The sequence below is a fragment of the Acromyrmex echinatior genome, chromosome 19 (genome assembly GCF_024713525.1).
Source record: "Acromyrmex echinatior isolate Ae372 chromosome 19, ASM2471352v2, whole genome shotgun sequence".
Classification (NCBI taxonomy): Eukaryota; Metazoa; Arthropoda; class Insecta; order Hymenoptera; family Formicidae; genus Acromyrmex; species Acromyrmex echinatior.
Genome location: NC_141870.1, coordinates 2238537 through 2264181, shown reverse-complemented (window position 1 = coordinate 2264181; position 25645 = coordinate 2238537). Strand labels below are relative to the sequence as shown.

Below are 25645 nucleotides of genomic sequence, written 5' to 3'. Positions count from 1 at the left end.
ATCACATTCTCTCTTTCCAATCTCTAATATCTGCAAATTTTTTCATATAAATATTAAGCACCAGGATCTGTTCCGAAAACGCGATTCTTTTTCTCGTTTAATTAAATCTATTATGTAAAAATCTGCTTTGTTATGAAATGAATGTGTGTTTGCCGTAGTAGAAGTTATCCCAGCGGACAAGGTGAAACGTTGCGATCAGGGAACAGGCGAATGCGAACACGTATGTGAGGATACGCCAAGCGGTATAAAGTGTTCCTGCTTCGACGGCTTTCGAGCTAAAGGACCGTCCTGTATCGGTAATCCATACGCCCACATATAAATTCACCACTGCATATTTCACATTTTTATATCTTTTGAGGAAAGTCAAACTCACGCGCACAACTCTCTCTCTCTTTCTCTCTCTCACTCTTTCTTTCTTCCTCTCTCCTTTACTCGACATGTGATATTTTCGTCGATATTTCCCCACGAATACCATCTTCGTATTGACTACCTGGTCGTATCGATTCGTTATATTACCTGTTTTCGACATGCCAGTTTTTCATCTGTTGCACTTGATATTCGTAAATTTATGGAAACCACGAACGCACACGCGAATAATCCATGTTGGTCGTCGGAATGCTCGCGAGGTGAAAATAATTTCAACTGCGGATATACACATGTATAATGTACGAGAAGTAATTTTAGCGCTCTCGAAAACATACCCGTTGTAAACCACCGCCGTCTTAATAATGGGATTATCGGTTTTGGAGCGTATCGGATTATTTAAGAGTCGGATTGCGCATATTGTTGTACGATATCGGCGCGATATCCAGTTTAAAAGCTGTTATCGATTCGGACATTTCTCGGCGTTTACTAGTTTTCTATTTTTGTTCCCCTCTCTCCGCCCTGTAATACATCGCATGTTTGCAGATCGTATCGCGTTTGTAGTCCGATGATTGCTCGATCAGCGTGTAACGTAGCCCGAGTGTTACAATACATGATATTCTAGCGTGTCGATAATACGCGATTGTAGCCATTGAATCTCTCATTCTACGATAAAATGCTAATAAATAACGATTAGGATTAATTCTGAAGAAAAAAATACCTAGTCTTCCTTTTTAGAAACGTAAATTAATTATCCAATTTGGTGTAGCTCCGTCGTTTGATTAGTTTTGCTGTTTGCGTTAAAAATTTTATCAATCTACATTCTTTGCAAATAAAAAAAAAAAAAAGAAATAAAGTTATAAGAATATTTCACAATTTAATTACAATGTTGCTGCGCTATTTATAAAACTGCGAAGTGCTTAAAATTCGATTATCGATTTTCCTTTTCTCTTTGATATTCTCTCAGACATCGACGAGTGTGCAGAAGGTATAGCAAAATGTACCGATATTTGTCGCAACGAACCCGGTTCGTACTCTTGCGAGTGTCATAGTGGTTTTCAGCTGGGGACCGATGGTCGTTCTTGCCAAGGTTAGTCATATAGAAAGAAAGATATCTATCTCCGACAAATATTTACTAATACTCGTCGGTTCCTCTTTGTATCGGCGTATTTATATTTACGCGTTTGTCTACACAAACTAAATTTCTTGCGGTGAAATCTCACTCCAAGAGAGTGAGAAAACACAACCATCCCCTTGAAAAAAGTGAAAATATTTCACTCCTTGAATTGTCACTCTTTTTTCAAGTAAAAGTTTCAAGAAGTAAAATATTTTCACTTTTCTTTCTCAAAAGGTAGTTGTATTTTCATTCTCTTGGAGTGAGATTTCACTGCAAAAAATTTAGAGTATTGTAAAATTTATGTATTAGCTTCAAAAAGCAATTTATTTTAGCGTTCTTTGATTTAATTTGTTATTTAATAAATGAACTTGTCGAGAGAGAAAAACTCTCTGTAAGGTACGTAACTATTACTCAGACATCAATGAATGCCTCTCGAACAATGGGCACGGACCTTGCCAAGGTACTTGTCGCAATCTCAAAGGAAGCTACGAGTGCAGTTGCACGGATATTCTCGGGTACAAATTAGCTGCCGACAATCATACTTGCGAGGACATCGACGAGTGCGCTCTGAACAACGCGAATTGTTCTCACCTGTGTTTAAACACCCCCGGGAGCGTCTTCTGTCTCTGCCCGGATGGTTTTTATCTGACGAATGATTGGAAAACCTGTCAGGGTAAATATATTTCATGTTCGTTTTCGATCGACTCTATTAACCCCTATTTTCGATCTTGTAATAAATTATTAAAATGTTTATCTGGAGATTTAACTGTTTATTGTATTAATTGCATCGTTAAGATTTAATTGTATCGATCATCTTTTATAAATTGTAATTTCCTTCTCGTAATTTAGACATTTTAGACCGATCGATTTTCCAATATTTACATTGTTTATGATATTTACTTACTATTATCTTCTGTTATTCTATTGGAATTTTTATTTACATTGCAAAAACAATATAAATATAAATTATAAAGTTGACGTATCTTTTTTCTTCCGCAAAAAGAAAGAAAACGGACATTATAAAATCTGAGTTATCTTTTATCTTTAGATATTAATGAATGCAAGGAGACTCCAAAGATATGTGCGGAGAACACTGAATGCGAGAATACAGTGGGATCATACAAGTGCACAAGTACAATACATCCTCACGTGGTAACGAAGATCCTTCGAGAAGAGAACTACGATGATGACAATGAAGACGATGATGATGAAGACGGGAACAATGACGATGATTACGGGGAAGAGATTACCGAAATTCCGCAGAGCTCGAAGTGCGAACATGGCTTTAAGAAAAATGAAAATTTAGAGTGCGTTGGTAAGTGGACTTTACAAGATAAAGTTATTAATAATAATAATAATTATAAAATTCGATTGTCAATTGAAATACGATATTCAAATAAAGATATTTCTAAATGAAAATGTTGATATACTTCTTTGCAGTAATTTTCTGCTTTTTATGTCTCTATTTTCTAAACTTATTTTCAAGTTGAGATTTTTCTCACTTTTGGTTAACTTTCGACATTTATTTATTTATTTCCAAACTTTTTTTTAAAAAGCACTTTTTCAGCAAAAAAAGTAAGACTTAAATAAAATGTTGTTTAAACGAGAAATATGGCTGACATTATAATTGGGAGAGAGAATTCTATCGTTTCGGAAAGAAGATTGCCTTGACACGAGATCACTGATATTCTCTTCCAGATGTAAACGAATGCGCCGAGATTGAATCGCACCGCTGTCAGCATGAGTGCGTGAACGAGCCGGGTGGTTACCATTGTGCCTGTCGACCTGGTTACGAACTCGCGGAAGACGGTGCGACGTGTAAGGACGTGGACGAGTGTGACGTACCATCCCAACCGTGTTCGCACATCTGCCGCAACACTGATGGCGCGTACGTGTGCGAGTGTTTTTCAGGGTTCATGTTGACGGACGACAACGCGACTTGCGTCGAGGAGTTCAAGAACTGCTTCAGCCTGATAAAACCCTGTTCTCACACCTGTGAGGACACCACGGAGGGACCACGATGCATTTGCCCAACTGGATACGAGCTGTTGGACGACCGTGCGACCTGCACGGACATCGACGAATGCGCCCGGGAGGCTCCATGTTCTCATTCGTGCGTTAATTTGGAAGGCAGTTTTATTTGCATGTGTCCGAACGGTCTGGAGATCCTCGAGCACGCGAGTAAATTTAATTGTACCGACGTAGATGAGTGCGGCAGAGATGATCACGGTTGCCAGCACGAATGCGTGAATCTGCACGGCGGATACGAATGCGTCTGTCATTCGGGATTCGTCCTGGATATCGATGACAGATCCTGCATCGACGTGGACGAGTGCGCGGAGAATCGACACGACTGCTCGCATGAGTGTAAGAATTATCCCGGAAGTTACGAATGCGTCTGCCCGGATGGATACCGAATCCTGCAGCATGCGCGAATGTGCGTCGACGTGGACGAATGCGCGGAAAGATCGCATGGGTGCTCGCATGAATGCGAGAACGAGGAGGGTGCTTACAAGTGTGGGTGTCCTAGCGATATGTCCTTGGATGGAACCGGCAGGAACTGCGTTCTGTCCGACGCGTGCAAAATCGCGAATTGCAGTCACGCCTGCGAGAAGGATCGGGATACCTACAGGTGCGTCTGCCAAGAGGGATATATCTTGCAAAAGGACGAGAAAACCTGCTTAGATATGGACGAGTGTTTCGAGGATGAGCACGATTGTTCGCATGAATGCATCAACATTCTCGGAAGTTACAGATGCGCTTGTCCACGGGATATGAAACTTCTCGAGGATGGTCTCACCTGCGGGGATCCGATATGCCCTCAAGGACTTCGACAGGACGAGCATGGTGAGTGCCAAGACATAGACGAGTGTCTCGAAGGTGAACACGAGTGTTCGCATTTGTGCCACAACGTGTATAGGTCTTATCGATGCTCGTGTCCTTCCGGCTGGGTCCTAGAGGACGACAGTCTCACTTGCGTGAGGAGTGATCCTTGCTCCAATTCCTCGTGCTCACACTCGTGTGTTCCGTCAGACTCGGGTTATAAATGTGAGTGTCCTTCGGGTTATCTTCTCGACGGGAACACGTGCAAGGATAAAAACGAATGCGAGGACGAGGTGATGAACGGTTGCAGTCACGATTGCAGAAACCAAGAAGGTTCCTATTCATGCTCTTGTCCAGCGGGAATGGAGCTTGGAGAGGATAATCGTACGTGCGTAGTCATCCCAGACGAATGCGCAAAATCTCGAGAAAATAATAACTGTACTTGCCTCGCGGGATATACTTACTCACAAAGAGATCGTATCTGCGAGGACGTCAACGAGTGCCAGGACAAACAGAAACACGATTGTTCCCACTATTGTATTAATACTGACGGCTCTTACTACTGCGAGTGTCCTTTCGGTTGGCGACTGCGGGAGGATTCTAGGACCTGCCAGGAGTTGCCAGATGATCCTTGCTCCAAGGATCACGGTTGTTCACACACGTGCGAACAGGATGATGACCGCGTTCGTTGCGGTTGTCCGGAAGGATACGAACTACAGGATGACGGGAAAACTTGCCGGGATGTGGACGAATGCTCCGAAGGCTCTCATACGTGCAGTGACATTTGCTTAAACGTCGAAGGCGCTTATCATTGTCAGTGTCCTTCGGGATTTCGGTTGGAAGACGATCATAGAACCTGTCAGGATATCGATGAATGTTCGTCCGAAGAGGCCGATTGCTCTCATGGATGTCTGAACATAAACGGCACTTATAACTGCACCTGTCCTGAAGGATATGAACTACAAGATGATGATAGGACGTGCGAAGTTGTGAATAGATGCGTCGCCTTGAACAATTCTTGTTCGCACAGCTGTATAAGCCATAATGGTACTTACGAGTGCTCGTGTCCTGCGGGATACCATATTGGCGAGGATGGCAGGACCTGCGAGGACATCAACGAGTGCATCCAGGACAACGGAGGATGTTCCCATCTTTGTGCGAACACGGAAGGTGGTGTCGAATGCGCGTGTCCCGAAAATTATGAGCTGTTAAAGGACGACGGTAAGACATGCGTAGAGATAAACGCGTGTTCCATCGATAACGGGGGATGCTCACATTTCTGTCATCACGAGGATAATCGGTTATTCTGCTCCTGCCCGCCTGGAATGGTTCTGTCCGAGGAAACGGTGTGTACATACGAAAACGATTGTCTGCAGGACAACGGTGGTTGTTCCCATTTGTGTTACCACGAAGCCGGAAACGTGACTTGCGCCTGTCCATCCGGCATGATTCTAGCGGAGGATCAAAGACTCTGCGTGCAAGAAGATGGATGCGCGATCGAGAATGGCGACTGTTCCCATTTCTGTCACGATCATGATGGTAACGTGACGTGTTCGTGTCCCGTAGGGATGTCCCTGTCTCAGGACGACGACACTCTTTGCATTCACGAGAATGGATGTCTTCCTAACAACGGCAAATGCTCGGATACCTGTATTTTCATTAACGGTTCAGTCATCTGCGAATGTCCTGAAGGCTACCGTCTATCATCGCGAGACAACGCTACCTGCGTGGACATCAACGAATGCTTGGAGCTGCTAGACAACTGCACTCATCAGTGTCTGAACATTCCAGGCGGTTTCAATTGCAACTGCAACGCCGGCTTCTCGCAGAATTTCCAAGATCCGACTCTATGCGACGACATCGATGAGTGCGAAATCGAGAACGCAGGATGCTCGCATTCCTGCGTGAACCTGGTGGGCACTTTCAAATGTCAGTGTCCAATAGGATACGTCCTGGAGCAAAACAACAAGACCTGCGTTTTGGTGGATGATTGCAAGAACGACAACGGGAACTGCTCCCATCATTGTCATCAAGCGGATGGTCCCGATGGAATTCCGAGCACTCGTTGCTCCTGTCCGCCCGGCTTCCGCCTGAAGCGCGATCTTAAGACCTGCGAGGACATTAACGAGTGCGAGGAATTTGAGAACGACGTGGAATCGGGCTGTTCTCACACTTGCGTGAACACCGAGGGCGGTTACGACTGCGAATGTCCAGTCGGTTACATTCTAATGCCGGATGATCGGAAGAACTGCGTGGATGTGAACGAATGTTTGACCAGCCATCACAATTGCACACACGACTGTGTGAACTTGCTAGGCGGTTACACGTGCACTTGCTACAAAGGACATTATTTGCACACTGACAATTTTACTTGCCTGGATATCGACGAGTGTTTCGAGCTGAATGGCGGGTGCTCACATAATTGTACCAACACCATCGGCGGCCACTTGTGCTTCTGTCCGACGGGCTACGAGCTGTCGCAGGACGAGAAGACTTGCATCGATATCGACGAGTGCTTGATTGACAACGGCGGATGTGATCACAAGTGCGTTAACACTGTGGGCTCCTTCAGCTGTGAATGTCCTCCGAATCATGAATCGTGGAATGGATCCTGCCGACCGTTCAATCCTTGCCGAGATCATAATGGTGGCTGCGAACACATTTGCGCAGCAGTGAACGGTACCGTAATATGTTCGTGCGAGAAAGGCTTCCAAAGGGACGAGATCGATGGTTTCAAATGTCGTGATATTGACGAGTGCAAGGAACAGCACGGTTGCGATCATATTTGCGTCAACAATCCCGGCTCGTACGAGTGCAGATGTAAGGAAGGATTCCAAATGGTGAATTCTACTTGTGAAGGTAAGTGAATAATAATAAATTTTGATTTTATTCTCATGATATAAATCTTGACATCTTTAAGTATAAGTCATTGATGATTTATTCATAGACTAATATTGTAAAAAGGAATTCTAAAACATCCGTTGAAGGGGCTTCTGGAAAATTATTGGAAAAGAAGTAAACGTTCTAGTTATTATATTTAAAAAAACGTAAAAAATTATTTTAAAAATTGTGACAATAAATACAAAATAAAAAAGTTTAATGGTTTTTATTATAAAAATGTAAAAAATGTATGTAATAACGAGAAAATATTTTTTGCATTTTAATATTTTTTTCATTTTATCTATCGTAATCAGTAATCTTATAGGTTTTTTACAAGAGAGAATAAATTTTTTAACATTTTTATTAATATATACGTATACAAATATGCGTAATAAACAAAAATTTATTGAAAAAATTTCTTTACTAAATGATTACAAAAACAAGTTTCTAACAGCATGGCATATGTCGGCTGCTCGGCACAACTTTGCTTCTTCACTGCTTGAAACTTAAATTTTACGTTGCCATTCCTCACTTATATTCTCATCATCTTAAAATTTCTTTTAGAAAAGAAAGCCAGTCGCATCACTAAAAGAACCTTTTAGAGATGCGAAAGGTTTGAAATAATGATATGTACAGAAATGAATCATGTACGTCATTTAAGGATTAATCGTCGTTACTGAATACTAAAGTAAATCACAAAGGAATCTCTATTTCTCGTTGTGTGTGTGTGTGTGTGTGTGTGTGTGTGTGTGTGTGTGTGTGTGTAATGAAGAATATTTTTTCTTAAAAAAAGAAAATTGTATTCACGAAGTGGATTGCGCATAAAAGTAGTAATAAATGCAATAAAGAAAGAAACTATCACGATCCACTTTTACAATTTTTCACGTTTATAAATCGTTGTTTCAATTTATTTTGCTATCACGGTTAATTTTCTGAAAATAGTATCGTCATCTCTGGAAAATCCGAGAGATAACGCGCGGTTCCTAGTTACACAGTTTCGCCCTTTTCTCCCTCTCCCTTACTTGTGTTCCAGTTTCGAAGCTTGCTGTAAAGTTAGACTCGCTTAGCTCGGGCGGAAGTTTCTCGAGGAACGACCGTGTGCGTATGCGGTTTTTTTTCTTTACCTTTCTTTCTTTTTTTTTTAGACGTCGACGAATGCGCAGCCGGTATTTGCAAGGGCAACAAATGTACCAACGTGCCGGGCAGTTATCGTTGCGAGTGTGAGGCAGGATATCGATTTCACGGTGATACCTGTGTAGGTTCGTGTGTAGGCGGAAACGTGTGCTTACTTGAGAAAAAAAACCGATGTCGCTTAATCGTAACTAAACTGAGTTTGCTTTTTCTCAGACGTCGACGAATGCCTGGAAGAGACACCCTGCAGCGAGAGATGTGTCAATACACCTGGATCGTACTACTGTACGTGCTCCGTCGGATTTCAACTGGAAGGGAACAAATGTGTAGGCAAGTTGAAGCACAAGAAATAATGTAAAAAATAAAATTTTAACTTGAAGACGTATAGTGGACTTTCTAAGCATGCAAAAGTGGTAAAATTAACATTTTTCTGTTAATTTCCACTATAAGTTAAAATTAATATTTTATTTTTCACAATGCATCCAATCGTGCGCATCGCATTGTAAAGTATAACGTGTTGTGTAATATATATATATATATATAATATATATTTTATATAGGATAGGACGAGGATATTCCGTTAATTTTAATCCAGCAAACACAAAATATAATTGCAATAATGCAGCAACATTGTAATATTCCTGCTATATTGCAGAAATGTTATAATGCTGCTGCAATATTGCAGTTATAGTCTGTATTTGCTGGGAACGAAAGTTCGGGATAGCAAACAATGTCTCTTTGCAGTGACATGTTTATAATTACATCGTACAATCACGATTGCTCTTGAAGGCACAAGCACAACTTTTAAATAATCAATATATATGTTTTGTACAGAAACAAACATTATCACAAAAAAATGGACGAAAAACTCTTCTCTCTATATTCTTTTAAAAACAAAAAAGAAGTTACGTACAAGTCTAGACATTGCAATCGTTTACTCGATAATTGTGATGGATGTGACTTTGACGCGTAAAAGTCTTTCTTACAGGTTTTTATTGAAAGAAATCGAAATAGTTTTATGACATTTCACCGTATCTGTCATCGTTTCTGAGATAATGGTCTTTCTATCTAGACTTGTGCGTAACTTTTTGTCAAAGAGTATGTTTTATACAGACTTTTATTGTTATATACATGTATACTTTTTAACAAAAAGTTGCGCACAAGTCTAGATAGAAAGTCTAGACAGAAAGACCATCATCTCAGAAACAGTTACAGTAAAATAACACAGAACTATTTCAATTTTTTCTCACTAACATATGCTGCACGTAACTCATGGACAGGTGGCCATCTAAACATAATCTATAATTGGCTATATTTAAACCCTTATATCTGAAAAATTACTTTTTAAAATACAAATTAACATATAACTTTTTTTAAAACATTTTCGTATTATGGTCATATATTTTGATTCGCCAATTTCGAGACACTCTATATATACATATTTATTAAAAGTTGAAGCTATATGGGCTTTGAAGCCTATATATTTTATCATGCAAATTTATCATTATTGCGCATTAATCATGTTACATTGTATATTTACTTGATTATGTAAATATACAATATTTTGTAGACGCTTTTATAATATTAATCTCAAAAATTCATTCCACGGCCGCAGATATTGATGAATGCGAATGGCGTCGCGACAGATGCGATCAAGAGTGCATCAATACCGTAGGATCATTTGTTTGTGCCTGTCGCGCCGGATATACGTTAATTTTGAGGTAAGATCTAAGCGATATTCACAGCAGCTGGTAGAGTAAGAACTGATATCACACGATTCCTACTCTTTATGCATGGGATGAGCAGGAGTCACTGTCAAGACGTGAACGAGTGTCTAAACGGGAACGGCGGTTGCACTGGCGAGTGCATCAACACCGCCGGAAGTTACTATTGCGTCTGCAGTGAAGATTTGGTGTTGGCGCCCGACGAGAGAACTTGTGTCTCGCCAACGTCGGAATGCCGTGCCATGGAGCCACCTATACACGGAGAGGTAACTGTCGCGATATTGCAAGTCATATTAGATAGATCGAGTCGATATATACTACCGAAATATATATTCTAAAGTATCTTTCAAAGAGATGATGTACTACACACACCACCGACATTTTCAACATATACCACTTTGCATTTTATGTGCCGTGTTAAAATGTTTAAAAAAAATTCTGGAAAATTCGGAGCTGCAAGAATAGCTGAAAAAAAATGGAGAATTTAGATTTGTTTGAAACAACCGGCAGAAATTAAAATGGCAAATTAATAAAATTACTTTTTATTACTGAACTGCTAGTTTTTTAAATGAGATCAAGATGAAACGAAAACGAGATAGCCGGAAGTTGAAAAATAATGTGTTTATAATAATATAATTATAATTAGTGGCACATACAAAAAATTGAAGTACACGAATTATTCGAGAGCCTGCTAATTGTCATTTATAATATAATAAATTTTTATAAATAAAATCAATAAATAAATTCAACATTTCTTTAATGCGGTCTTCTTCAATTAATATAAATGATACATACAATTGATTTATATTCACGAAGAAGACCGTATTAAATATCGAAACGTTTGAATTTATTTATAAAGATTATTATATCAAAAATGACAACTGGCGGAGTTAAATGTACTTTAATTTTTGTGAAATTTAATTTCATTAGACCCTTAAATTTATATATGTATATGCATTTTTAATTGTTATACACAAATATGACACAAATATAATATATAAATTATATTCTCTTGACTATGTTATTTATTCTGTTTCTGGGTTTAATCGAGTAGATCAGATGTCCAGGACATCCTTCCGGCGCATCCGTCTACCCCCAGGGCGCCAAGTGTCATGTCCGATGTCGCAGAGGCTTCCGGTTAGAAGGGGCGCATACGAGACACTGCGTCAGCGATGGCCACTGGAACGGGAAAGAACCTATATGTCTGCGCGAAGTCGCAACAGACCCTCTTTACAATCCAAGTATAACTCGATTCCACAGTCCCACGGTTGCCAAGAAAAACGCTGCAGGCATCATGTCCTTCACGTCCCGTAACTTTGCCGGGAAATTAATCAAGATGTTTATCCGATAAAATTTTTAACGAGCTGACTGTTGCATCGAGCGTCGCTTTACGCATAGTACGAACTGCTGTACGCTTACTTCATGGTCGTGTAATTATTTTCGACGAAACATTTTTTTCAACATCGTTATTTTCATTTAAAATTTATTCTTGCCGTTTCACGTTTTTCAGACACGCCTGCAGCATTTTTTTTTTGTGTGAAGAACCTGCATATCTCTTTTAAAGGGGCGTTTAAGCGAGTACCTCTATAGACGTAATAGGTCAGTGAGCTCTGTAATACGAGCCATTGAGGAGTGGGGGTGTTCCAATTTCTGGATAATGACATGCTAATGCAAAAATTGTACTGTTTTCTTTGTCAGCGATTCGCTGATTGGCTAATGTAGTTTTACCCACCACAAGTAGGAAACAGTCAGAAAGATAAATCTTTGTTTGCCTTCCTTTTTTCTGTCGAGTCGCAGTTTTCTACAGTTTAGTTCTCAATTTCTAAATAATGACACTCTAATATAAAGATTGTACTGTTTTCTTTGTCAGCGATTCGTTGATTGGCTAACGTAGTTAGCCATTTTATTCTAAGCAGAAAAGAAATCAGATGAATCTTTGTTTGCTTTCTTTTTCTCTATAGGGCCACAGTTTTTTACAGTTTAATTCTCCCAATGTCTAAATAATGATACTCTGATGCAAAAATTGTACTGTTTTCTTTATCAGCGATTGGCTGATGTGGTTTTACTATTGTAAGTAGGAAAGGATTAGAAAAAGTATTTGTTTGTTTTCCTTTCCTCGGTCTGTAATTTTCTGCAATAGTTTAATACAGGAAAGGCGCGTTCCAGTATATTAAAAATAGACCCTATTGTAACAGAAATAATAAGTAATATAAATTGTGCATTCCTACGAAATTGTCACTATAAATTCAGGAACAAAATACGGTAACTTGGTTTGTACCGCAGATACTGCTCTTTCTCTCAGAGCAAGAGAGTTAAAGAGAGATGCCGATGCGGTTCAATATTGCGTTTTCTTTTTAATGAAGTATAAAGATCAGGGAATGCACAGTCTATGCTTATTACGTCTATGACTTACGCCAAGCAGGGGATGTCTGGAGCTCTCATTAAATTTCCCTTCGATTTTCAAGACGTTATTCTTTTCAATTTACATAAAGGGAACGTTCGGATCGTCATGCGCGATCGAACGTAAAATATTGCCTGAACCGAGCAAATAACTTAACGACGAAAATTCTTGGACGCGCTAGATTAGTCATGCCGCTCGGAGCAGCTTTTAATAATACAAAGTTCCTGTGTAGAGGCTGCTTGCTAACGAGATCATACGTTAACGCCGCCTCTTAACGAGCTTACTCGGACCGACGGGTTTTTACGTTCCGGCTTCTCTCCTCTCGTTCGTTTTATCCATTTTGCCAGCTTTTTCATTCCCGCGCACATTTTCGCGGTTCTTTCCTCCGTGACGTTAATTGTTTCGTTTAATGGAAAGGAGATTTTGATTCTATGTCCGTTTCATGCCGCTTCGGTTTTTGCTAGTTTACAGCCGCTATCGCTCGGAAATCCATTCTTGGCAAAAGATATTCAAATCGGCTCCCATTTTGAAAGAGATGCTTTTCTGGAGCGGCGCTCTTTAAGTGGTTCCTATCTCGCATCAAACGATATTACGCGCGTTTATGGTTGCTTTATAAATAAAGGACGGCTTTAGGTTCTATAGAACGGGGATATACTAAGGATAACCGAGAATCCTCGCGTTCAATTTAACGATAGATTAAATAAATTATTGATTTTTCAGTTATAAAAAGAAAATCGATTGTGTATCATTGAAAACTAATGTTTTTACGAAATCTCTGTACGTCTAACGGTTGCATTGTTATTACATCTCGTGCAAAACGATAAAAGCCTGATAAACCTTTTCACGCACGACGTGATACTTTCTGGAGTAAAATAACTTTCTTGAACCCTATCGGCCAATGATATGGGAATTGCTCACCATCGAAGTTTCTTATCGTGTTATAGTATGGGAAATTGGGCGATCGGTATCAAGAGTTTAACTATCGACTTTATCTCTGTAGACACGCCACAACCGTTCGTGAGCTGCCCTCAGGACATGGACGTCGAATTACCGGCTAGGCAAAACACGATACGTGTAACTTTCCCGCAACCAAAGTCCAACATGGATTGGTGGAGGTAAGAAGCGCATTATAGAGCAGAGATCTTCAATTTCACTACCAAAATTGATCCGACCCGAATTTTTTTTTCAAAATATGTAAAATACATATTATACATTTATCTTAATAATATTTTTCGCAATAAATTCTTTACAGTGTTTTAAAATGCATCGATCATTAGCATCGATCAGTATTATTAAATTGCTTATCAATTTAATTTATAGTATTCTTGAATTTATTTTCCAAAACAGTAAATATATAGACTTATCTTGATGATATTTTCCGCAATAAATCCTTTAAAGTGTTTTAAGGTGCTTATTAGCAGTTATTAAATTACTTATTAATTTAATGTATAATCTTACTCGAATCTATTTTCCATAAAAAATGTGTAAATATATAGATTTGTTTTGGTAATATTTTCCACAATAAATTTTTTACAATGTTTTAAGATGCTCATTAGTATCAGTATTAATAAATTGTTTGTCAATTTAATTTGTAACACGTACTCCAGCTTCAATTTAAGACTATATTTCAAGGTTGTAAATAATCGACGCGCAGTTTAAATGAGTTGGAAAGTATAAGGATTCACGTAAAACTATAATATTATTAGGCATTAAAATCCGCTCTGATCAAACATGTGAAGCTTTATTTATGGTAGATTTACCTTACTCAAAAATATTGTTACTCAATTCTATTTTAGATTTGTTAGACCGAGTGACGCGAATTATTTCTATTTCGGTTCTGGACAGAAATCCATTCGTAGAATGAAAATGGATCTGCCAATTAGTCGCAGAGCGATATTAATTGGCAAATATTTATTTGTGTCAAATTTAGATCTTTTAGTTAATACTCGATTTCGAGAAATTTCTATAGTAAAATAAAAAAATATCCAAAGTTTCTCTATTTATTAATCTATTATTATATATTTGTTAATGTAAACGAAATAGTTTACAGTTTGAATAAAACATCGAGTAACTCGGTTGCATGTCTATCTCGCTGGTCTTTGTATTCTTCTTTTTTCCCTTTTATGTTTTTCAGATACGTACACGCTTCACCTCCATGGGCAAAGCAATTGCAAGCGGATCTGCCGGCGGGCACGACGGTCGTTACCTTCACGGCATGGTCGCCGGTCTCTAATTACACCAGCACCTGTAGGATCGTGATAAGAGTTCGCGGTAAGTCCAGCGCATAAGAGAGAAATCAGGAACAAAAAGAATTCGCTTTGGGAAGTGGAAAGGAAAATGGATCTCCTCCCTGCGAGCTCCTTTTTCTTGCACTAAGTATCGTCGCGGTGATAAGAACCGCTATTATAAACAGTATAAGTAAACGTATCATTGAAGCAAATAATAATAAATTATATCCATATTTTTCTTATGCTAACTATCCATTCCGCCCCCTTATAGAAATTCAGCTTAATACTGGCCAATTTAATACTGAAAGATGATGATTAATTATAATTACTTTGAATATAATTACTTATTTTGAATATTAAAAGCATTGAACAGCAGTGCTTTTAATACTCAAAGTAAGTAATTAATCACTACCTTCTAGTATTAAATTTTGATAAGGACGTTATTACATTATAATAAGGATCAGAATTATTAACAAGCGTACCGATGAACGCTAATAAAATCTATAGTTGAAATTCAATGGCAACGAAAGATATAATGAGAAAGGATTTAATTTGACATTTTATTTTAATGCGAAGAGTGACACCTTTCTCCTCTCAACTCCCAACTATGCCCTCCTGGGAGTTCAATTGAGCGGATAAGAATAAAATGGGAGCAGAAAACTTGACAGCTCCGAAGCGGAATTTCTGATTTCATAGATTATCAATCTTGGATCAAAATCCCGTCAAGTTTCCACCTTCCACTCTGTTCCCTTTTATTTTCGATTTGTCTACTTTTCCCGAGGAAACTTTTCGCACAGGGGACAATCGATCGGGATGGGAATCGGCTCGACACTCGAATCGTCCCGACGCGACGCGGGTAAACTTTAGTTTCCGCGGCGAAGTGCACTCCGCGTCCCGTCCCGCTTAATTACTCATTCTGAAAGTTCGTGAAACTCGCTTTAAGCAAGTTCTCTCCGCAACGCAACGGCTGGAAGGAGTGCCAGTGCATCGTGGTCGATACGCGATTACGCCGAATAAGCTCGCGTCGATCGGACGTACTCGCGAGAATCGCGTTGGTGCTCCTTCGCTCCTTCGTCGATCTTTGCAGTCTCAAAAACCGCTTAGCCTCGCCAAGTTTCTATTCGTCTATTATATTCCGCTTTATCTCGATTTCTATTCGCTCTACATTTCTATGTGAGACTATTCAAGATTGTTGGGAGTTCCATTGAAAAGAGGCTCTTGTTACGAGAATGTACCGGATGAACGTGAAATCTTGAATATATTTAATACACGTCGTAGGATGATAACAAATGGGTTTACAATCTCGTAACCAAGATGTACGATAAGAATGGTTTTTCTGAAGTATATGCCAAAAAATTTAGCTAGGCGGATCTAGAAATAATTTCGTTTGCATCAGAATAATTATGTGGAACGCTCAAATTTTTTACGTTGCACGTAACTATGTATTTTGCTGGTTCAACAAAGTTATTTTCAAATCTGTATCAAACTAACTTTTAAATATTTCAGCAAAACTGTCCTTTCCATGTGATACAAATTTAAATGTTCTAGTTACCTGTTATTCACAGAAGAATCTTAATCCTCTGAAAATCATATTTTTACTCCCTCCATCTATAATCTGAACCTTTATTGTCCTGTCCAAGTTTGTTTTTACTGTTCTAGGTTTTTAAAAAATGTGAAACAATTCAGACTTATAAGACCTCACTACTAACAAAATATTTTAGGATACGGCAGACTCTCCGCTCTCCTTTATTTGGGAGAAATTTAAGAGAAAGATTTCGTTTGTGCCAAAAAATCCACAGAGGATTAACAGACATGTTAAAATCTAAAGAGAAAGAGAAAAATAAAAATATTCTTAATAATAATAGATTGCGGCAAAAAGCACGAGATTTTAAATGAGTTTTACACAAGAGCGATTTTACGAGAGAATTCGGTAATTCTTAGGATATATTTTCAGATACCGAAAACCCCAAGGTTACTATGTGTCCCGTGTCTTTCGAGGTCAGACTGAGTCCGGGGGAACGAAATCGTCTGATATTCTGGCAAGAACCGACCTTCACCGATAACGTTGGCGTGGGACACGTTTATAAAACGAGGGTACGTACTCGTCAAGAAGCAATCGATATCAGCATTCGCTGTCGGATACAGCGTTTCATGTACGATCTTTCCTTGTATCTATGAAATTTTCTCAGTGTTTCCTTAACTCTGCAAATTTATGTCTCCGATATCGACCGGTCGAGACTTCTCAGTCTTCTGTTGGCTCACCTTGAAGTTAATTAACCCCCTTTTGCCGTTGACAATCGGGCATATTAATCGAGCGAGGATATCGTCCATTAATTATCCGTTTCGTGTTTCGAGAAAATGAGACCCAACGAAGAAACTGCTGCAATGCGACGGAGGATAGTATCTACGATTTTCCTCGCGAACGGTACCGTAGGAAAAACCAGCTGGATGATTAATCATTGTCGGTCGACGCTTCCGTCCTGTTTTTATTGTATCCTTTTGGCGTCTCGGCGCGGAAAGCGTATGTGTACTTTATTAACGTAATAACAGAGATTATCCTATCCTCATGTTAACCGGTCCGTGGATAATTGGTGGCTTGCACTCTCGATAGCATTGGTTATAAATGGCCTTGGATACATTATGTAACCTGACGGTTAATTTGATTAGGCAAATTGAAACAAGAAATCGTGCGAAGGGAGAGTACGCTGTACCAATCCCTTTAATCGGGTTATTTGAAGAAGGATGAAAACAAAAGGAAAGTGATCGATCGCGTCACATCGTATCCGATTTTGGACGAATACGAAGCGTACGAACAAGATTAGTCGCCGGCACACCGTTTTGCACATAGAAAGCGGATATTTTCCTCAGAGGAAATTTCCATGCAATTGCGCGAAAAGTTAATTATCGTATGTCTCGCATAGGGACCTGGACATGTGATGTATCCCGGCATTCACGATGTGCGCTACATCGCCTCGGATGCAGCCGGAAATCGAGCCGAATGCCATTTCTCGATACACGTGAGAGGTAAATTTATGCCATTGTGCCCCGCGGGAGTAGCCCGAGAAGGGCTTCGCGATGTGTAGACGCGAATGGCGTCGCGACGCTGTCTGCGTCGCGACGCGACATCGCTAATTCCCTTCAGGGTGGATTGTCGCGTCACATTTTTCTCTATCATAAATATATAAATGTAATTATCGATGGAGAACACAATTGAACCAACATTTGTTGTTTTTCGTATATTTGCAGAATCCACGGATATTCTCGATTCCGAAGTGAGTATGAATAAATTATCTTTGCAGATATTTCACACATTAATTCTGATAGACTATTTTTTAACCAATTTAGGCCAATTTCTATCAATGTAGGTTAATCCCTCGTAAGAACACATATTTCTACTTATTATTTTAGGCACTCTGGGTCTTTTTTCTCCAGCCTAAATTTTTTACTGTACTCTAAATTTGTAAAAATTCTAGAAAAATTCAGGATTACCTTTCAACATTTTTGCTACATTGCTAAATAGTTTTTTAATCGGTTTAACTTAAATATTGAAATCTTTATTTTAAAAAGTGAATTTGGTGTCAAAATATTTAAGATTGAAATTTCGATATCCTTGGCCTGAAAAAAGGACCGAGTGTATCTATAAAGAGTTAACTTTAATCACAATCTAATTTACTCTTTATCTTTTTCTAATTCTTAAAACTAGAAAAGAAAGATAAAAGTTAAACCGAGATTAAATTAATCTACAATACAATGATAGAAACGGACATTACCCGATCTACCTTTTTTGGATTACATAAGTCTATACGCGAGACGATCTTACTGCTTCAATTTTAGTAAACGGTTTTAGTTGTAATGGCTTTTCGACCCGACAAAAATATCGAAGCACCGGTATCCTTTATAGTCGTTTCAATAGAAGTGGTTCTACCACGCGCGCGTCTCGTAGAAAGGACCCTTCTTCGAGGATATGGCCGTAGATTAAAGCGCGAGAGAGAAATTCATGCGGGAAGGTAGGAAGTCTCATAGTGCACTTATCTCCTCGTTTAGCCGAGATTCTACAGAAGAAGGATGCTGATGTGCCCTGGCAGATCGCCCCAGCCCGTACCCAGCTCCTCATACGAGGTAAGTAGACACAAGAGTGCTCACGCGATTACACGCGAGGTCAATGAGATTCCAAGAAGTATCTTAACTCGACTTGCAGTGGCAAATACCGAGCGGTTGTTACTTAAGATACACCAGAATCTTCTCGGGAGCTTATCAGCGACATCCGGAGCATCGACAGAACGGTTACCCGGACACTGAAGCCCCTTATCGCGAACTTCCGCCTACCCGGCAGACTCCGAATCGTCCGGACAATGCCAGGTCGTACAATATCGACAATTGTAAGTGTTTGTACGTGTTATGACCCAGAAATGCATGTTTCATCGAGATTAATTATTGATACAATCAAATATTAACTTTCTAAATAATTTAAATATCCTGATACTAAAATGATGTCTCGAAAATCCAATTTACCATAATTCTCGTCAGAGAATTTCAGCTGTAGAATTTCTGTTCCGTTTATAATTTCGTGTAAAAATAAACCAATGTACATATGTACGAAAATGCATGACACATAAAATTAGATATAAATGGAAATCTATCTTAAAATTTGACATTTTTAGTATTGACTAAATGAACAAGAAATAGATATTTTATTTTAGAAAAAAATACACGCGCTACGGATACGTGCGATGGATTTAAAATAAACATCATTATTTGCACATAAATAAAGCAACATATGAAACGATGCATATAAACAATAAAATGTGAACGAAGCGTAAACCGTGGCATATACCGCAATCAATAATTGAGCTAATTTGAAATGAAGCCGACCCGAATGAGGCAGATGAGGCTGCGAGAGGGAGAAAGAAATCGAGAGGGGAAAAAAAGGAAAAAAAAAAAGAAGAAGAAGAGAACGAAGCTTTTCGAGACCGGAGATATCGACTATCGACGATAGTACTCCATTATAGAAGACATCGTTGATGGCAGTCAACTTCTCGAAGGCGGCATCGACCGGTCGAGAGAATCCACAGCCCTACGATCGGCGGTCTAAAGTGAAACGTGTGAAAGACGACGAGGGGCGATTTGCAATTACGACGGGGGTCGGGGAAACAAGCGGTCGGGATGTTCGACGTGTTGGTGCCGGGAAAACTCGTCTTAACCTTACGATCGACACCACCCTTCCTGGCTGAGAGCGCATTCGCTTTAGCCCTGACGATCTTGTTAGCGGCGCCGTTGATCGTGCGCGTTTACCTCCTCCTTGTACGTGCCCCGATAAATTGTCTCACCCCTTACCTCGATATAGGATAGTCGGGCGTGAAAACGTTACGCGAGTGCCTCTTATCGGGATTTGCGCGGCTTGAAATAGGAACGAACGATGTAACGTTTTTATTCCTTTCTTTTCTTTATTTTATTTTATTTTATTTATTTATTTATTTTTTTTTTTTCATTTTATTCGTCCGGCGCATTTCCTTCGATAAACAAGAGCCAAGGGACGGCGCGCTTCGGCTTTTATTCATATATGACGTAACGGCGCCGTCGACGGCGCTATCTCGAAAACTCGCGTTCGGGAACCGCGGCTTTAAAACGCGGGTGCGCATCGATAACGCTTCCGCGGTGTTCGAGCGGAAGCACCGCGCTGGACTGTAAATTTTCCAATTTCTTTCGGTGTAACCGTGATATAACATTCGCGTTTATAACACAATGCAAAGCGCGCCCACCGCGATACCGTTATATCGAATCCATTGAAGGCGATAATGTACAACTACAACTGAACACTGCATTATGAAGTCAGAATAGAAGTGAGAATATTTTTCCCACCATAAAGAGAGAAGGACCCCCCTCCCCACCCTTATAGAAGCGTATATAATTGCGAAAAAGATTCGGAACGAGATTAAAGTAGTTTTGTCGAAAAATTTCCTCTCTCCTTTTAAAGGGGAAATTTAACGTATTGTAGTATAACAGATTGCTATGGTGGCTTCTTACATTTTCTCGGTGAAATTGAATATTACGTTACGTGTAGGACAAGCCGTTGAGAGCCTTCACGAAGACCAGGCATCGTCGTCGCTACGATCGTGCCAATCGATCGTTATTGATACATTATCCGGCTCCAATCAAATTGGCCGACTCCACATCGAGTTCCAGTCTGCATCCGGAATCCGCTCGCAGGATCAATTCCACGCCGACTCTGCAAAGCAACAGCGATATCTCAAAGAGTTCCAGTCGACGTGAGATCCATGTCGACCGGAAGATCGGAGATCGCGGATCAAAAATACGGATACGTCCATCCTCGGATCGTCCTTCGTTCTTCGTGGACTCACGACATCCGATAATCGACATATCGAACCTCGATTACAAAGCGTATCGTTACAAATTGATCGAAGCAACCCTGAGGAAGCAGTACGACGATTTTCAGCCGCCGGGCGACGTCGTCTTGAATTCGCTGCATCTGAATTCGGCCGACTCGGTGATTGACGTACGATTGAACGACCGATACAACCATAGTCTTTTCGACTTTGTGGAGGAGTATTACGACATCGGCGATGCAACGAGTCGGAAAAATGTCGAACGTCTTCATCCGCTGGACCATTTCTTGTCGAAAGGTACAAGAAGACCGCGGACTAGCGAGAAGGAAACGGCAACGATTTCCGACAATGGCATCGATCGCGAAAACAGCAGAAATCATCTTTCGGAAAACATCGACGGCAATCCTCGAAAATTACCCAGCTTGGACGATAATGGGAATCCGTGCATTCGAGCGCCACTGAATGACGTTCCTGAGATCGCGACGAGCAATCAGGATTCAAAATCGGAAGTGCCGATTTTGAGAAGGTTGATTCCGACGCGATCTCGTAAATGTGCCGATAAAGCGACACTTGGACATGACGCGAAAGATGACTGTCCGCAATTCGCCGGTCCTGGAAGGAGAAAGGAATCTTCGACGAGAAACGATCGACCAGCGAGTGCTAGAAATACTTGCAAGATCTTCACGTTATCACGCGCTGCTACATCGCTGGAAAGACGGGAAGCTACGGGATCACCGAGACCGAGGACGAGCGCGGGTCGTTCGCGCGAATCCAAGAAAAAATTGGAAGATTACCCACTCGCTGTGTTCCCATTGTCGGGGAAACGTCGTGTGGAAAAGGAGGCGAGTGGGAGGTCAAATTTTATTTCGGTGAGCTCCAGCGAGATTGCCAGCATCCGCAGCGAATCCAGCAAACGTCGGGAGGACGAAATGTTGTGCCGTTCGCGCGAATCATCGATCAGTTCTAGGAACCGCGCGTCGTCGCGTCCCCCTTGGATGTCGGGGAACGGAAGGACCTCCTTCAACAGGAAATACGGAGGAAATATTACGGAGATTTCCGCCGCGAGGTTTGCGAGACCGCAACCCTCGTCGGCGCGCGGAAGTGGTCTGCCGAAGCAGAAATTGACAGTTTCGTCTCGGGGACAGTTTCGTTCGAAGGAATCCTCGGCAAGGAATGGCTCGATGAGCCGTAATCCGGCGTTGTCTAGAAAAGCGGCGAGGGGAAAAGAACAACAACGCGGAGAGGATTTCACGACACGGCCGCGTGGGCAGCAGCGAAGTAAATCAAAGGATGTCGTCGGAAGCGTCATGGTGAAAGATAATGAAGAGGAACGAACTTTGAAGATTACCGATTCGCCCCCCGGGGAAAAAATGTCCACCAGCAGAACGGCGATCTCGACAATGGTTGACAATGCCGCTTTGTCGTTTTTGTCGTCTGTAGCACGGACGCTGGGTCGCCCGAGGAAGCGCTCGTCTCCGACCGCTTTCTTCGCTAATGCACCTGTAACTGAAAGCGAAACTTGGGGGACAAAGGAGCCAGAATTAATAACGAGCCGATCCGGCACCACCGACGCTGCGAGAGAAAGGCCAGTATCCGGGAATAATGCGCTAAGACTCGACCCCGAGTCGCCATCCGTGGTAGATAGACGGGAGAACCGGTCGAAATTAAATCACGATGGAGGAAGGCGACGGTTAAGAAGCACGGAGAATCCCTCGAAAGGCGTGTCGCTAAGCCCGCAGATTGAATTATCCGGCGAAGTGTTAAACCCGGCCGACGATACCGATAAATCCGCGATCCCCGACAGCGAGAAATTCGCGGGGCTTACGTCCCGGATCGATTCGCGGGAGAATACGGGAATAGCTCGGAGAAGCGCGAAGACGGAAAACGACGTAAAATCTAACAACGCCAACGACATCGCAGGACCGAGAGTATCGAAAATTATACGAAATCTGCGAACGAGACTCGCCAGCGTGAACAATCTTTCCGAGAACCTCCTGCACGAATCCGCCGTCGCGGCATCGCATCCGGCACTGCGGGATGCAAATTCCGAGACGAAAAGCGGATTAAAGGGCATGAAATTGAATACTCGATCAAACGGCACGGTCGACGAAATGAGATACGATGAATCTCCGTTCGCGGAGGCGTCATCTTTCGTGGAGGCGAGAGAGACGCGGACGCGGGATGATATCACGGGACGCGGCGCCGATGAGGAATTGCAACTTCCGCGACACGATTCGAAAATAGGACTCGCGATGAATTCCGCTCTGAAGAGATATATTAAGTTGTTGAAACAGGGCCTCCGGAATCACGGCGATGAAGACGGCGTCGCTCTGGCGTCCCTGAGCCTCTCCGACGCCATATCCATCCTGTCGGAGCAGAGAACACCGCTGTCACCCGAGGAGATACAGGAGTTGCAAACCGTGCTGGATAGAATCGAAAGAAATCCCGAGTTGTTGTGCAAACTGTCGTACAGTATGGAAAGTGTTGCATGAAAATACATATTATATCTTGTTGATACCAACGTTAATATTTACATCATGTTTTAATATAATTAGTCTTTGTTACAAAACGATTTGCAGTTATGGTTCGTTGCACGCTAAGCCAGGCATAACGAATTTTCAAATGTAAACTCATTTAAATCGAAACGGTGGGAGTTAAAACAAAGCGCTGCGCGAAATAATTGGCAAACAGATAAAATCGCGATCGACGTTTATATTTCTGCTGGCGTTATTATTATCGCCAAATTGCATGTATACTGTAATAACAAACGTTAAATACGATTCAAAATAGCACGATTTCGCGGCCACGACTCCATGCTAAAAAAAAAAAAAAACTGGCAAAGAATTAATGCACGACAATTGATTTATGATATTTTTGCTAAATAAGAATTTTTACTAGATATCGTATTTACATATAATATAAATACGATTTACAATTTCGGATAACATGATGGTTAACTTCATATGCTACATTTTTAATTTTCTTTTATAAAGGATAATATAATAAATTGACGAATAATAAAATTGAAAATCGACAAAAAATTAATACATTCGCGATCACAATTTTTATTTTGACTCACTAAATACAATTTGTAATTTCGTGACAACAACTGATATTCTCATATATTTTTATTTTCTTTTAAAAGGAATAATATAATAATATGTTACTGTACACTATTATGTAAATGCAGCATTAATTATATATCGTATTTATTATTATAATTTATAATTTTGTGATAGTAAACTGATCTTTTCTTTTAAAAAGAATAACATAATAAAATTATATAACCCGACACAGAATTAATACGTTCTTGATCACAACAATTTTTATTTTGGCTTACTAAATATGATTTATAATTTCGTGATAGCAACAATTGACATTCTTACACATTTTTATTTCCTTTTAAAAAGAACAATATAATAATATATCACTTCACGTAACACTGTTACGCAACTACAGCACTAATAAATATATGCTACATTCGGTGGTCATTCACTGGTGGAACTTACAACGAGGGTTAACATCCGCATCGTAACAATAGACCGACGGCTAAGTGCTGTTGGCGCACTACGAAGTAGTTAATGAACAGCTCGAACAGACGTCTCCTCTCTCTCTCTCTCTCTCTCTCTCTCTCTCTCTCTCTCTCTCTCTCCCTGCCTGTTGTTGCCAGCATGATTTACATACGCCATGGTTTGCGGCGCAATCTCTTAGGCGTGTTAGCGCCACTGCTTGCTAATAAGACGTAAAGAGAAAAACGGGACACAATGACAATGTGCGGGCTGAAAGCGGTTTCCAAGCTGACGACGACCATTTACCAAAGATGAAGCGGGATTTGTCTTTGACTTCTGTATATCTTCTGCTGCTTTCGTAATTACAATAACAATAATAACGGTAATAATAATGAGAAAGTGGAATTAGAAGTAGGTTAATTTATCACAATTTCTATAATTCCATCTAAATTTGTTTATCGAATCCCTATTTGGAGAAAGTTGTTGCGCGCCAACACGAAGCTCTACACCTGTTTTATTCATAGAATCTGATATTGGCCACCGTTACAACGTTGTCAAAAGCGCCGAAGTAACATGGAACATTGACGTAATATACTTTAATCCCCTTCCGAACCCTTTGATGCATCAGGCTTTCAGTGTATCTAATCAATCTTGGTAATCTGACGTAAATTGACTTCATATGATTAACGACTGTATACCCGGTACTTGGAAAGTTTTTGTCTGCCACTTTTACTCTCCTTCGTCCTCTCTCCACTTTTCCATTCGCTTTTTCGTAACGACTCCATTGCATCTGCATTTCGACAGCTTAGCTTATGACATCGACTTATCTGAAATCCTTTTTACCTTTTAAAAGATGACGTCAGTTAATTCAGTATAATTAATTACAGCTATTGTAATCGAAGCTTTCGCATCTTGAAAATTCATGATTACGATGACCTAAAAGATCTTTATTACATGGAAGTCTTGTCCCATTTCGCGAAAGTTATATAATTAACCTTTAAATGTCCTTTTAATACGACATACGGTTTTCTTTTTACAATGCTTTTTCAATTACTTTTTTTTATTAGTAACAATACATACATTTACTTTTGATACCATTATTATTGTTCTTAAACAATGTCTGGC

General features: G+C 40.3%; 2 protein-coding genes across 2 annotated transcripts in view; both read left to right on the top strand.

Annotated features, from left to right (window-relative positions):
* Nucleotides 1-25645, top strand: part of LOC105147800 (uncharacterized) — a 49961-nt gene that overhangs the window by 22103 nt on the left and 2213 nt on the right. The window contains exons 8-24 of the mRNA XM_087416115.1: nt 159-296; nt 1331-1453; nt 1896-2153; nt 2529-2795; nt 3179-7162; nt 8329-8442; nt 8531-8644; nt 9930-10035; nt 10121-10304; nt 11093-11279; nt 13440-13554; nt 14574-14710; nt 16622-16761; nt 17589-17691; nt 17914-17939; nt 18712-18786; nt 18866-19046. Of these exons, the coding sequence (XP_087272241.1) occupies nt 159-296; nt 1331-1453; nt 1896-2153; nt 2529-2795; nt 3179-7162; nt 8329-8442; nt 8531-8644; nt 9930-10035; nt 10121-10304; nt 11093-11279; nt 13440-13554; nt 14574-14710; nt 16622-16761; nt 17589-17691; nt 17914-17939; nt 18712-18786; nt 18866-19046 (6252 nt within the window). The remainder of the gene's footprint in view (nt 1-158; nt 297-1330; nt 1454-1895; nt 2154-2528; nt 2796-3178; nt 7163-8328; nt 8443-8530; nt 8645-9929; nt 10036-10120; nt 10305-11092; nt 11280-13439; nt 13555-14573; nt 14711-16621; nt 16762-17588; nt 17692-17913; nt 17940-18711; nt 18787-18865; nt 19047-25645) is intronic.
* LOC147906637 (uncharacterized) lies at nt 19831-23798 on the top strand. The gene is made up of 2 exons (XM_087415983.1): nt 19831-19968; nt 20729-23798. Exons 1-2 carry the CDS (start codon nt 19831-19833, stop codon nt 23501-23503), a joined length of 2913 nt encoding a protein of 970 aa, XP_087272109.1. The 3' UTR covers nt 23504-23798.

Excerpts from the sequence above, each read along its gene's own strand:
- LOC147906637 (XM_087415983.1), top strand. The coding sequence starts at position 19,831 with ATGTTCGACGTGTTGGTGCCGGGAAAACTCGTCTTAACCTTACGATCG. Across the intron at positions 19,969-20,728 it reads TGCGCGTTTACCTCCTCCTT|GACAAGCCGTTGAGAGCCTT; the intron begins GTACGTGCCCCG and ends CGTTACGTGTAG.